At 52.3% G+C, this 13,194-nt stretch overlaps 4 protein-coding genes across 4 annotated transcripts; 3 read left to right on the top strand and 1 right to left on the bottom strand.

Moving 5' to 3' along the window:
* Positions 1-2,680: 2,680 nt before the first annotated feature.
* On the top strand, positions 2,681-3,916 carry FIBRA_05088 (uncharacterized protein; the record flags this gene model as incomplete). The annotated part of the gene is made up of 6 exons (XM_012326866.1): positions 2,681-2,761; positions 2,812-2,880; positions 2,937-3,135; positions 3,189-3,410; positions 3,466-3,621; positions 3,687-3,916. 6 exons carry the CDS (start codon positions 2,681-2,683, stop codon positions 3,914-3,916), a joined length of 957 nt encoding a protein of 318 aa, XP_012182256.1.
* A 912-nt stretch (positions 3,917-4,828) lies between these two features.
* FIBRA_05087 (uncharacterized protein) lies at positions 4,829-6,508 on the top strand (the record flags this gene model as incomplete). Its single annotated transcript, XM_012326865.1, has 4 exons — positions 4,829-5,287; positions 5,341-5,851; positions 5,906-6,040; positions 6,093-6,508. 4 exons carry the CDS (start codon positions 4,829-4,831, stop codon positions 6,506-6,508), a joined length of 1,521 nt encoding a protein of 506 aa, XP_012182255.1.
* Positions 6,509-8,169: 1,661 nt separating this feature from the next.
* FIBRA_05086 (uncharacterized protein) lies at positions 8,170-9,264 on the bottom strand (the record flags this gene model as incomplete). Its single annotated transcript, XM_012326864.1, has 5 exons — positions 8,170-8,518; positions 8,573-8,842; positions 8,891-9,015; positions 9,072-9,143; positions 9,202-9,264. 5 exons carry the CDS (start codon positions 9,262-9,264, stop codon positions 8,170-8,172), a joined length of 879 nt encoding a protein of 292 aa, XP_012182254.1.
* Positions 9,265-11,073: 1,809 nt separating this feature from the next.
* Positions 11,074-12,742, top strand: FIBRA_05085 (uncharacterized protein; the record flags this gene model as incomplete). Its single annotated transcript, XM_012326863.1, has 5 exons — positions 11,074-11,389; positions 11,453-11,682; positions 11,738-11,953; positions 12,219-12,580; positions 12,640-12,742. 5 exons carry the CDS (start codon positions 11,074-11,076, stop codon positions 12,740-12,742), a joined length of 1,227 nt encoding a protein of 408 aa, XP_012182253.1.
* Positions 12,743-13,194: the final 452 nt, after the last annotated feature.

Raw genomic sequence — 13,194 nt, 5'->3', positions numbered from 1 at the left:
CCGCCATGTTCCCCTGCTACTGGTGGCGACAGGATTGTTGAATCAAAATTGAGAAGAGTTATGATGCTGGTGGTTGACCTGAGCCTTGAGTACGATCCCGAGTGAGTCGCAAAGTATAGACGAGCTCGAACAATTGATAAGATTAGATTTTTCTCCAACTGGAACAGGCCGCCATTCAACGACCCGGTCGTCTCCGCAACCTTCGAGATCATACGCTTTACACCTCTTTGTTGTTTCTCTGAGTGCCATCTACTATGGCTGGAAAACTTAGAATGTCAATCAGTGACATAATTCACAGAGGTACCGTCTATACACTTGTGGGGATCAGTGTATGGGGCATCGTCATGATGGGATTTGTCCACCGCGACACGCTACGAAGAGGCAAAGGTGAGCTCACTATTACTGACGCTTATAGTACATCATTGACGGCTTTTGTGCTACAGAGGTATGAAGCTGATGCGTCTATACAATCTAACATGCTCACCCGCGGAGGAATCTTGTAGGCACTTGCTATACAGGAAGCTGCCGCACAAAAGGCGAAAGAGGTGAGAAGCTTAACATTGTGTATGTATGCAACTTTATATTCAGTACCCTATACGACTACTAGGAAGAGGCGAATGAGATAGCATTGGCTGAGGCAGCTCAAGCAGCTCTGCAGCGTAACGGAAAGTCATGGTAACTGTACGGGAGTCCATTGTGTGGCGCCGGTGAGCAGCTTTCCACACTCTTTGTATATTTCTAACTGCCAGAGCAGCATATGCATGTCGTCTGGCTATGTATACCCACTATGCCAGCATCGTCAGGACAGACGCGCTTGCGCCATCCACGACGTATCAGCCTTGAGCAATGAGCAGACATGCTGTGTGTGATTATCTAAATTATTATACAGCATGTGGATGGAGGTAGAGACAGAGTGAATGCTATGATAGTTACCCTACGAGATCGGTGAGTGCAGTGTCCCTGCGGAACGTCTGGTTTGAGACTAGTGCTCTCCTGCAAGTTGGCGCAACCCTGAAGTCTTTTGGGCGAGATGTCTAGGGGCATGTTGAGCGGACCTAAGCCTGCTAGCCAATTCCAGACCTGTCGGCCTGTTCTATCGCAAGTGTCGCTGCAGTTACAGCGCTCTGTGGATCCCAAATATGTGGCAGAGATTCGAGAAATGGAGAGTACGCCCTGGGGCGGAGTCGGGACTGTGGGGCGGACATTACATCGCTGGTGAGTGCCTGCCAGCCGCACTGTGTATGGAATTTCTGGCTCGTCGAAGGGCACAGATACAGTCATATATGTAATCTTTTCCGACCGCCGCGAGTACCACCTGAATTGAAACATGTCAGCCACGATCGCCGCGAGCCAGTCCGCCCATGCGGGAGTGATTTTGAAAAAATTTGGAAGATGGGGGCTCAGCATCGACACCGACGGTGCCCAGGTCTCTCCTAGACGTTGGAGAGCCGGGGAGAAGACTCTGCGCGGGCGGCAAAACGTTCTTCGCGGGGATAGAGGCGCAGAGGGAACACTGGCACTACCCGGAGGTCTAGTAGGTTATGCTCTATTGAAGACAAGAGCATGTTAGTCTTGCGATAAATCTCCTACTGTCATGCGACATGGTTCGACAATCGCCTAGGAGCTGTTGCCTACATATGACGTGTAATTTACACATGATACGTATTCCTGCGCATGCGAATGCCATTGATAACTCTTCCATGCTCGCTGTCCTCATAGACCAGGCCGTCAACCAACATGCATATCAGCGCAACTCGAGGCGGCAAGCAAGTTGCCCATGCATGCTGACAAAATGGTTGGTCGTAGAATTCACCTTTCCGTTCGCGGAGTAAGCAGTCGAATTCAGATGCATGGGCGCCTGATTGCCAATTGATAGATCTCTTTCCCCGACTCCCAATCTACGCTTGCACACACTACGAACGACTTGTGTGTAAGGCTTCGCTCGACACGCCGGCTCAGCTACTACCCAGGACTCACAGAGACTGCGTGAACACGTCGGAAGAAAGCGGGACGAGCGACGAACTCGGGACACCGAAACTTGTCGCATGCAGAGACATGCCAGTGGAGCACAGAAAGCGATCTGAAGATGAAGCGATGGCGGAGGCGAGCACGAGACAGCCTAGAGGAGGTCGGGTGATCCACTGCCCAAACCTCAGATCGATTCGGCTTTAGCAACGCCGGTCTCTGCAGGAGTCAGTCACAGCGAGGAAATGGGCGAGTCGCCTCTCTCTCTCTCTCTGTTATCTGGCTCGCCGACCTTACAAAAACATATGAGGGGTATCAGAACGAGGCCAGGATGTCATTCTGGACGATTTAGCCGGCGGCGAGAGACGAGGACGGTGCGGGGGCAGAGCGGACAGCAGCGGAGGATTCGGACGAAGAGAGTAGGCGCCCGCGGTGGTGGGGATTCACATGCCTAACCCCGCACCCCTGGCGAGCAAGAGCGGCGCACCTGCCAGTCAAAAGCCTCTCGACTTTGCGCACCCGCGCAATGTTCAATTATCCCTTCCACATCTCCCCCACAAGCCCTCCCTCCCTTCGCGGGCGCCACGCCCGCTTAGACGCATTCGCAACGATTTTTATCTCTTGATAGACATCTTGTGCTTGTTTGACAGGTTTTTAGTGTCTGTTCTGAACACCAATAGCTTTGATCTCGCCTCTGTAGACGATTATCAACGACATGTCGCGCTCGGGTGACAAGAAGCCTGTTGGGTTTGCCATTCAGTTGACGGCAGGAGGCACAGCAGGAGCGATGGAGGCGGTAAGTTGAGAATATCGAAACATATTGCCTTCCGTTCTAATCTACCTCAGCTATGCTGCCAACCTCTGGACACAATCAAAGTACGAATGCAGCTCTCGCGCTCTGGGCTGGCTCCAGGGGTTAGTCGTCCGCCGTCCGTGCATGTGCCCATCTATTCAGACTATATGCGCTTCAGACTAAACCCAGAGGGTTCCTCGCGACGGGAGCAATGATCGTTCAGCGAGAAACTCCTCTCGCGCTCTACAAGGGCTTGGGTGCGGTGCTGTCGGGAATCGTCCCCAAGATGGCTATCCGGTTCGCGAGTTTCGAGACATACAAGGGATGGCTAGCAGACAAGGAGACTGGCAAGACCAGCGTCGGTAATATATTCATTGGTGCGTGGCTGTCTCCCGTTGGACCTCCCTTATTTATGAAGTCACAATCACAGCCGGTTTGGGCGCGGGGACGACCGAGGCTGTATTTGTAGTGACGCCCATGGAGGTTGTGAAGATTCGGCTACAAGCGCAGCAGCACTCGCTCGCAGACCCTCTTGAAACGCCTCAATACAGAAATGCTGGGCATGCAGTGTACAAGATCATCCGCGAAGAGGGCTTCAGCGCCCTTTACCGTGGAGTGTCTCTGACCGCTCTACGACAGGCGACAAATCAAGGTGTGTTTAGAGCTGGAGGTGCTGCACCAATGCCAATGGTCCTATGTCATTATAGGCGCAAACTTCACAGCATATCAAGAATTGAAGAAGTTTGCTCACCAAATGCAGCCGGAATTGGTTGACTTGCCATCCTACCAGCATATGGTTATCGGGCTGATCTCCGGCGCTATGGGCCCCTTTTCCAACGCGCCCATCGACACGATCAAGACGCGTATGTCCTCTTTTCTTCCGTTCGCGTTTTATCTCCACTCAAACCACACTTGTGCATATTTAAAGGCTTGCAGAAGGCGACGGCGGTGCCGGGTACGTCCGCATTTCAGCGCATCGCGGCCATTGCGGGGGATATGTGGCGCCAGGAAGGATTCCGCTCGTTCTATAAGGGCATCACGCCGCGTGTGCTGCGCGTTGCGCCTGGCCAGGCGATCGTGTTTGCAGTATATGAACGCATGAGGAAGATCATCGAGACGTTGCAGGGCTCATCGGAAGATAAAGTATATAGCGAGTGACGCACACGCGCACGTACTTTATGTGAGATATGTATTCATAGAAACGGTTGCACGATGGATATTCATGTCGGATCAAGAGCATTATATGGTGCATGCGCATCAGCTGTGCGAATGTTCGATGATTATGGCAACTCCATTATGTGAGAAAGCACGTCCCGACGGTAAATGGATGCATTACAAGAACGTACTTTGTCGCGGATAATTGAAGCACACTCGATGTTCAAACTTATGGCAGCAGCTTACTGGCGACTGTACGGTGCCGCGCACCTTCAGCCTGTGAATTTGTGAAGGGGTGCCAAGCCAGTCCAGCGTAGTGATTAGCTCCAACTTTCAGTTCAGAACCATGTACAGTAGAGTTTATCCGGTTTTCGTGATAGGTGCCACTTCGACAAGCGTCAATCTACGGATGATATGTCGTTATCTCAGCCTCCAGCAAGCGGAGACCTACTGTAGTAGTAATAATCACTCCACCGCAATTTACAGACAAAGGCACGCTAAAATCGATGTGCCTAGCCTCCCAAGCCATTCAGAACATTAGGGGAAGACTGACTCGATTTGACTCACCAGGGCAGTGTAGCGGAAGCAAATGAACATCACGGTGTGAGAGAACCCTTGGAGAAGCTCGCGATAATCTGCGAGCTTCCAGGAGAGAACATGCCTCATTAATGGTGATGTGGCTAACTTATCAATGTTGATACATCAGCCGAGTTTCCCCCCCGTAAGAGCTCTGGTGGAATGCCGCAAAATGCGGTGAGTGTCGCATCAGAGATAACTACGCCGGGTCGTGTCTGGTTGTGTGGGGAACGGAGGAGCGCCAGCCACATTGTACACACGACCAAACGCAGCACGCGTCCGTTATCAGCCGCGGCGAGCTCGGTGCGCTCCCCCACGTCGTCCTTCTGCCCGACGACCATGTCTTTCCTCCTTGCTTCCTTCCTTGCGGTGTCCCTCGCGGCGTCGGGGTACGCTAATCCACTCTCCACGCACCCCTATGACGTTCCGCACGAGCGGTCGTCGCTGGCGTATGCACCTCTGCTCATCCCTCACCACCCTTACGGGACGGTGAACAACTCGTACATCATCATGCTCAAGGAAGGCATCACGCCTGCCCTCATGCAGAACCACCTCAACTTCCTTGCAACCGTACACGAGTCAAACCCATTGGTCGACGACTTGGACGCGGGGCTGAGGCACGTTTACGATGGCCACGTCAAGGGCTACGCTGGCAAGTTCAGCGAGGACACGATTGTCAGCATCAGGCAAATGCCCGAGGTTGAGTACATCGAGCGCGACCAGATCGTCCGGACCCTCGACATGCCAGCTGACGAGGTTGACATCAACTCTGTCAAGTCGCAGAAGAATGCCCCCTGGGTGAGTGCCAGCGTTCACGTCGTGTCGTAGCCGGCTAATAGTTGTATAATCAGGGTCTGGCCCGGATAAGCCACCGCTCGCGACTCACATTTGGCACGTTCAAGAAGTATGAGTATGATCCCCGCGGTGGCGAGGGTGTCGATGTGTACGTCGTCGACACCGGTATCTTTATCAACCATACCGAGTTTGAGGGTCGTGCATCGTGGGGCGCGACGATCCCTCAGGGTGATGTCGATGAAGATGCGAACGGCCACGGTACCCATTGTGCTGGTACTATTGCATCTCGTGCATATGGTGTCGCCAAGGCTGCCAATGTTATTGCTGTCAAGGTTCTCGGCAGCAACGGCAGTGGAAGTATGAGTGACGTTGTTGCTGGCGTTGCCTTCGTAGCGAAGCAGGCTGCAACAAAGGCGGCGGCCGCGGCTAAGGAGTTCGCCGAGACAGGCAAGACCAAGCATAAGGGCTCTGTTGCTAACATGTCTCTTGGTGGTGGCAAATCGAGGGCGCTGGACGAAACTGTCAACAAGGCTGTTGATGGTGGCGTATTGTTCGCTGTTGCTGCTGGTATGTTTATCGGAACATGTGATAATGGTCCTAGTTACTAATCGTTACCCTCAGGTAACGATAACAGGGATGCTTGCACCAGTTCTCCCGCTTCCGCAGAGAAGGCTGTCACTGTAGGTGCCTCCACCCTTGGTGATGACCGTGCATACTTCTCCAACTATGGCCCTTGTGTTGACGTTTTCGCACCCGGTATGTCACCGTTTAGTATTTTGTGCTTCTTGAACTAATTGTTTCTTATCAGGTTTAAACGTCTTGTCGACCTACATTGGCCACAAGGATGCGGTGACCACCATATCTGGCACGTCCATGGCATCGCCGCACACTGCCGGTCTGCTCGCATACCTTCTCTCAATTTACCCCTCCGCCACCTTCGACCCCACACTTGTCCCTGACCTCACACCCGCCGTCATGCAAGAGCAGAGTTTCACTCCCTCGTTCTCCCGCGCCTACGAATTCGCACACTCTGTCTTGCCGAGCTGGGTGTCTATGTTCCTCCCCCCACCTCAGCTCGTGGTTGCCCCTATTCCCGCGCCGCCGACCACCCTGACGCCCAAGCAGCTGAAGCAGGCTTTGCTTGCGCTCGCGACGGAGAACGTTCTTGAAACCCTGCCAACGGGCACCCCCAACCTGTTGATCTTTAACAACGCCACCGCATAATGTGTTTCGTCGCTTGCTTTACAACGTTGCACGTACTTAGTTCGTCTCTTATTGAGGTTAGCACGCTCATGTGCCGCTCTTGTGTAACATTACCAATATCGTCATAGAATATCATCGCAGCTATTCAATACTTCGGATCGGTGGTAGGCTGTATCAGTCGGGAATAGTGAAATGTGGATCCTGGTCTGGTGGTGAAAATGGCTGGGGCTTGCCCGTCATCGGCCAGAATTCGCTCCTTGCTTGAGTGTTACCCTCATGCATTTTTCTGTCTGGCCCTTTCGGAGTATGATAAGTCCAGAGTTGAACCTCTTCTCAGGGGAATGCGGGCGCAAAACTCTTATCCTACACAGCTTGTCTGCATTTTATCTTTTTTGCGAGTTGGTATTTTACTTATCACTGTCGTACAATACCAACAAGCTACAGGTGCACCCTCCCTCCGCATGATTTCATAGTTGTACCCGTTTGTCGAACGCTCTGGTCTCACGAAACGATACGACTCATTGAGCTTGAAAATTCCAATACTACCATGTGTTCGTGACATTGTTGGACGCATATCGGATAGAAGAAATCCTACCAGAACCGGAACGAGACATAGGGAGACACAGTTTACCAACATGCACACAAGGACACGCCAGCCAGGCTTTGCTGCCACAGTACCAGTATCTGAGTATGCGGTCAAGTTGGAAGTTGGTAGGGTGGATGCAACTGTCATAGAGGAATGTGTGCAGCACGGATCAATGTGAATGCGAATGGACGAAAGCTAGCTCGCCCAGTCACTGGCACTCACTGCAGCCAATAAACGAGGAGAGTTCCGTAAGGTTCGCGTTGAGTGAACCGTATGACATTCCAGCGCGTACTGATTTGTGGCGAGCGCGACCAATAGAGCCGTGTGCTTTATGTCTGATTCACAGAGCGGTCCTATATAATGAGTGCCCGCCAGGGGGCACATCTCCAGTATCTCACTACACTCAAACCAACTCCAACCATAATGTCTGTGAGTACGGACCAGACTCGGCTGTCTTTTGGAACCTGACGCTGATTCGCTCCATTCGCAACAGGATACCGCGAAATGTGCAAAAAGCGAGGCTAACGGCGGCTCCTGCAACTGGCCCGCGTGCGGCTGCGCGGAGCCCCCAAAAAGCAAGTAAAAATGCCACCACGTGGGGCTGCAATGCTTCCGGGGTATGTTTGTGCATAGCTATTGCGGAACCATCAAAATCTAATGAGAATATCAGGCCAATGAACACGCGCGATGCAGGGATATTATTCGCACTGGGATTTTGTCTGGCTGAGTCTGAACGAGGCGTCGACGATTGCGCTGTATTTCCTGCAATGACATAAAGCTTGTGCTCAATTGAGAGCGGCTATCGAACGTCTCCGAATCAAAATTGTGAGGAAGCAAGTGTTGCTACACTGTCTCTGCCAGAAGTGAATAGTCATGAATCAGATGTAAGACGACCGGACAGAACCTTGTGTGACGCACCATGTGTTTATGTTTAATGAATAAGCTGTAAGCCGTCGTACTACTCTACACCACAGGGAAGCATGCCAGGATCGCTGTACTGATACATACATAAACGAAAATGCACTCTCAGCACATAGCTTCATCACACGTCCTTCGGTGATCAGATACGGTTTGTGGATGATTTTTTTAATGGTCGTCAGGAATCTAAAGCGCATCCGTACACGTTTTGTGCGACGCTCCTCCACGTCTCTCTGTTTATGGCGTACGCCTCCGCATACTCGACCTCGAGATGATGCAGTCGTTTTCCGACAATCACTAGGCTATGCAGAGGCTCGCCAAACACCTCCGGAGGCTGCGAGACGAGTTCTTCGAGAGTACCACATACGATGCGCTCTGCTTCGCCTCCCCCGACCCTGGACATGGCGACCGCCAACGTTATGTCGGGGCGCAAGATGCCAGCCTGACGAGTCGACTCCACATCTACTAGCTGCGAGACGGCTGTGGAGATGGACATGTATCGCGGAGGCTCGTATATTTTTCGTCCTCTGCGCGGCGAACGTGAGTAGTGTTCAACATTTATTTGGGTATGAGGGACTCACCGAGCCAGGTTCTCCTCGCTCTGCTCCTTGACCTTTATATCGAGCAAGAGCAGGGTGTGCATGCCCAAATCCATGTTCTCCTTTACTCGATCATAGAAGCTATCCGGTTTCCACGTCTCTGTAAAGAAGACAAGAGAGACCGTCTGACCAAAATTATACAATTGCAGCCCGCATGCCCCAATTGCATTCATGATGGACGCATTGTGAATAACTCGAGTAGGAATTTTGAGCGCGCGAGCGCGGAGGATGATGTCCGTATGCGTCGTCGCTCTGTGGTGAATGAGACTGACATGAAGTGGCTTGAATATACTCACATACCCGAAAGGATCCCCAACGACGAGTAGCGTCACATCCTCTCTGTCTGCATCCCGGAGCATTTCGTCGCTCTCCGTCTCAACCATGTCACGATCGGCAAGGATCAGCTCCTTCCCGTAGAATGCTTCCTTGTGTATAAATTATTCAACGCAGGAGTGACGGCACGTAGTAAATAAGAACCGACCAATCTCTCTTTCTGTACCATCAAGATACTCGTGTACGCCTCAAGATACACCCTTGACGAGGCTTTGACTATCTGGCCGGTGAGAGCGTGCATTGAACAATCGGGCGGGTGACCACGGTCTGCGACTGACCTCCAGGCCGCGAATAGTAATATCTTTTTCATCGCATAAACCAAGACCCACAAGATAGAACATTTCGCTCAGGAGACGGGAACAAGAAGAGAACAGATAGATGCAGTGGCAGAAGACCAAAAGCAAGATCGGGACATCGAGTCGATCTCTCCCAGTTACGGTCAATTCTCACAGTTCGTTCTGCCGCTTATTCCTCCCCGTTCTGGTTTGGTTCTAGTGTCACGAATTTGAGTATGTATTTTTATCTATTATTCGTCAAATCAATGGACAATTCGGATTCTGAATTGCCTATACAGCAATTCAAGTCAGCATAATCCTCCGTCTGTATGCTGTATGATTTCTAACTAATCATACATGATAACACGACCACTTGTTGCCCAAAGCCAGCGCGTCGTGGACAGCACGAAGCCGATCAGGACGATGCTGGGGTGGTGAACATGCAAGCCGACAGCTGCACAGGAGCTGGCTTGCAGATATGGAAATGTGCAACGACTGCTCGGAACAGCTGCCCACTACGAGGATTACGAGAGGGAGAAGGAGAATAGAACAGTCTGTTGACGAACTGCTTTGGACCAAAAGTAAGAGAGGGTGGGGCAATGCTATTCAAATTTGGGTATCACAGAGAGCCTGCATTCCTTACACGGTCCGCAGAGCTCATCGCTCCATTCTGGGACATGCATTTCGTTGTTTGGAGATGCTGATTCGGTGTGTCAAAAGGTTGCTGAACAGAGAATTCGAACGGGCGCAATATACGCATTTGCGTGTGGACCGACAGTGAAGCAGCCGTAGTTACTCGCTGGATATAAGCGCGAAGCGGTATGAACCATGAAATTAGTTTACGAAACAGTGAAAGTAGTGATGGGATGTGCGAGAACAGTGGTACCGGTACGTATAGTACTGGTATGGGTATCGAGGCGAATAGCTGGGTCTTGCTGCACGGCTACCAGACTCACCGGTACGTCCTAATGGGTCGGATGCACACAGGGAGTGCACGAACATAAACCAGCCAGTATGTAAACTTCTCAGCGTTGTCCCATCGAATTCGTTGCTTCATGATAAGAGCCAAACTTAATGTGTACTTAGCAGATGGATCTCATACTGGAGTCCGTCTTGGACTTATCCACTCGCAATCTCGGAGTTTCGAAAATTAGAAAGGTGCAGCTGGGTCAACGTCATCGACATCGCCTGGTATTGCAAGCGGGCTGCTAGTATTTAAGCCGCAGTTGTTGCAGCTACATTTATGTTGATGGGTCATTGTCGGATTGCAGCCCGGGTTATCGCCGATTAATGGGCAGCCACATGTTGCCAAAATAGGGACTGCATGCAAAACTCCGACTGGAATCCTGCCTACACGCTGCTTTGGCCAATGTAGCTATATGGTGCCCGGTTGTGTAGTGCTCTGAGCACCAGCAAGGGCGCATATAGCTTAAATTACGTATCTATTTTGTACCTTCAATGCGCGGCGCAGTCTCACCTGGGCTCGTGGCGTGCGTCTGAGTGAATTCTGCCCGACGTCCGGGCTGCTGTCGCCCGGCGGCTCCTCGTCCGCATTATGGCCAAAGATGGCCTCTTGCCATCTCTGCGAATCACTGCTCTCCACCGCTCCTGGATTAATCACACTTGCGACTGTCCGTGGTTTTCCTCCCGTCCCCATAGACGGTGGTCGGAATGGCTGTGTCTGGTCTGCATCGTCTCTATGCGAGTCCACGACGGCTCGGGTGCCAGGGGGGCGTGTCGCAGGGAAATACGCGCCGGATTTGCTTCCTTGAACCTCCGCGTGGTCCGGATGAGGAACAATGACCGTACGAACAAGGTCGACAGGCAGTACTCACGGCCTCTGGCGCTGCCATAGCCTCTCCCCCACCTACCACCATGTTCAAACGCATGACAGACAGGCTGGGCCACATCGGCTCTTCCAAGTCCCCCAACATGCAATCCTCGCCGTCCTCGTCCTTCTCGACCACCCTATCTGCCGGCCTCTACACAGAGCATCGCGGATCGATCTCTACTGAACGCACGTCCGCCAGCGGATGGAGCAAGAAAGCCGACCGCCCCGCCTGGGAGCAGGATGACTACTTCGAGCCCCCGCGGACACTCGTCGCGCAGCGGCCAAAGGGCTCGTACTGCCTCCCCGACTTCATTGTCCAACGGACGTTAGGCACGGGCAGTTTCGGGCGCGTCCATCTCGGTGAGTGGTCGTCATGGTGTGTGCTCCGATGTGTCTGACTGATTGCGCTGTGTCCGAGTGCAGTCCGGAGCAAACACAACTTGCGGTTCTACGCGATAAAAGTGATGAACAAGGAGAAGATTGTCCGCATGAAGCAGGTCTCGCACACCCGCAACGAGCAGATGATGCTCCAAGCCGTCCAGCACCCGTTCATCATCAACCTCTGGGGCACCTTCCAGGACACCGCCAATCTGTACATGGTGATGGACTTTGTGCCTGGCGGAGAGCTCTTTACGCTCTTGCGACGATCGAATGTAAGTCGATCCTCCGCTCCGTCTCGCGCGTGTCGTGCGCTGAGCTCTAGCATAGCGATTCCCCGATCCCGTGGCGAAATTCTACGCGGCGGAGGTGGCGCTAGCGCTCAACTACCTCCACTCGCTCGATATCATTTATCGTGACCTGAAGCCGGAGAACATCCTCCTCAACTTCGACGGCCACATCAAAATCGCCGATTTTGGCTTTGCAAAATACTGCAACACGACTGTGTGGACGCTGTGCGGTACACCAGATTATTTAGCCCCTGAGGTAAGCCCTGGAGCCTTTCCTTCTGATTCTGGCGCACACATAACGTGTCGATTTCAAACAAAACGGGCCTTTGCGCAAGTTTCTGTTGTTATTCGTCGTGCTTTGCCACCGCTGCCGGGCAGGGGGAGCGCGAACGACTTGAAACGTCGCCTGAGACTCGTCACATCTAGGGACAAGGCCGTATGGCATAGCACACTATATATATCTACTCTTATCTACCCGCGTACTCCCGGTGTGAGGACGCCACTGACGGAAAATCACACAGATAATCGGAAACGCTCGGTACAACAAGAGCGTAGACTGGTACGCGCTGGGCGTGCTGACATTCGAGATGCTGTCGGGGCTACCGCCGTTCCATGAACCAGACATCACACCGGTAAAATTATATGAGAAGATTGCGAGGGGGCCGTCGTGCATCACCTGGCCGCTTATCCACTCGAACGCGAAAGACCTGATTCTCAAGTTCATGGAAAGCGATCCGTCGAAGCGATATGGAAACCTGCGGCACGGGGCGGGAGACGTGTTTGCGCATCCGTGGTTTAGCGAGGTCGATTGGGACAAGCTGCGTCGGTGCGAGATCCAGGCGCCGTATATGCCCCAAATCTCGGGTGACGGCGATGCGAGCGCGTATGTGGTCGTCGGGACTTGTGTTATACCTGTACTGATAGTTTGTCTGACTTCTCTAGATTCGACAGTTATCCTGAGATTGACGCAACGATGTTGTATGGCGTGCCGACTTCAGATCCTTACGGGGGCCAGTTCCCTGACTTTGAGTACACAAGCTCATAGCCGTTTGTTCGCATGGCTTGTTGTAAACATGGTATTGTATTTGGAGAAGTGGGCGGCCGTGTAGTGATAGGCATTCCAGGAGGTTTGTATGGATACCATGCATGTTGTATTGCACGAGGACTATTGGATACTATGCATTGTTACAGTCGAGTTCAAGTGTAGTTTAGTCGTTTCATTGAGCAAAATTATTATTCTTTCTGAGAAAGCCACCCTTGGACGGCCACTTGCTACTGAATGAACTTGACTCGCTCTCGGCATCGCTACATGACGGTTGTGGTCTTGATTCATTTTCGTGCGATACTAATTTCAAGTTTATATCGGATTTGCGAAGCCGACTTGTGCGATGACGTACAGGATCCTGGCTTTGTTCCCGATATGGTATTTGCTCTTCCCGGTTTGGGACTCGACTTGTGCGTGCATCCTCGTCTTCGTGGTATAAGAGCTCGACGCAC

This window comes from Fibroporia radiculosa (genome assembly GCF_000313525.1).
Source record: "Fibroporia radiculosa TFFH 294 genomic supercontigs, scaffold3773, whole genome shotgun sequence".
In the NCBI taxonomy this organism is placed as follows: Eukaryota; Fungi; Basidiomycota; class Agaricomycetes; order Polyporales; family Fibroporiaceae; genus Fibroporia; species Fibroporia radiculosa.
This window is presented reverse-complemented; position numbering and strand designations above follow the sequence as displayed.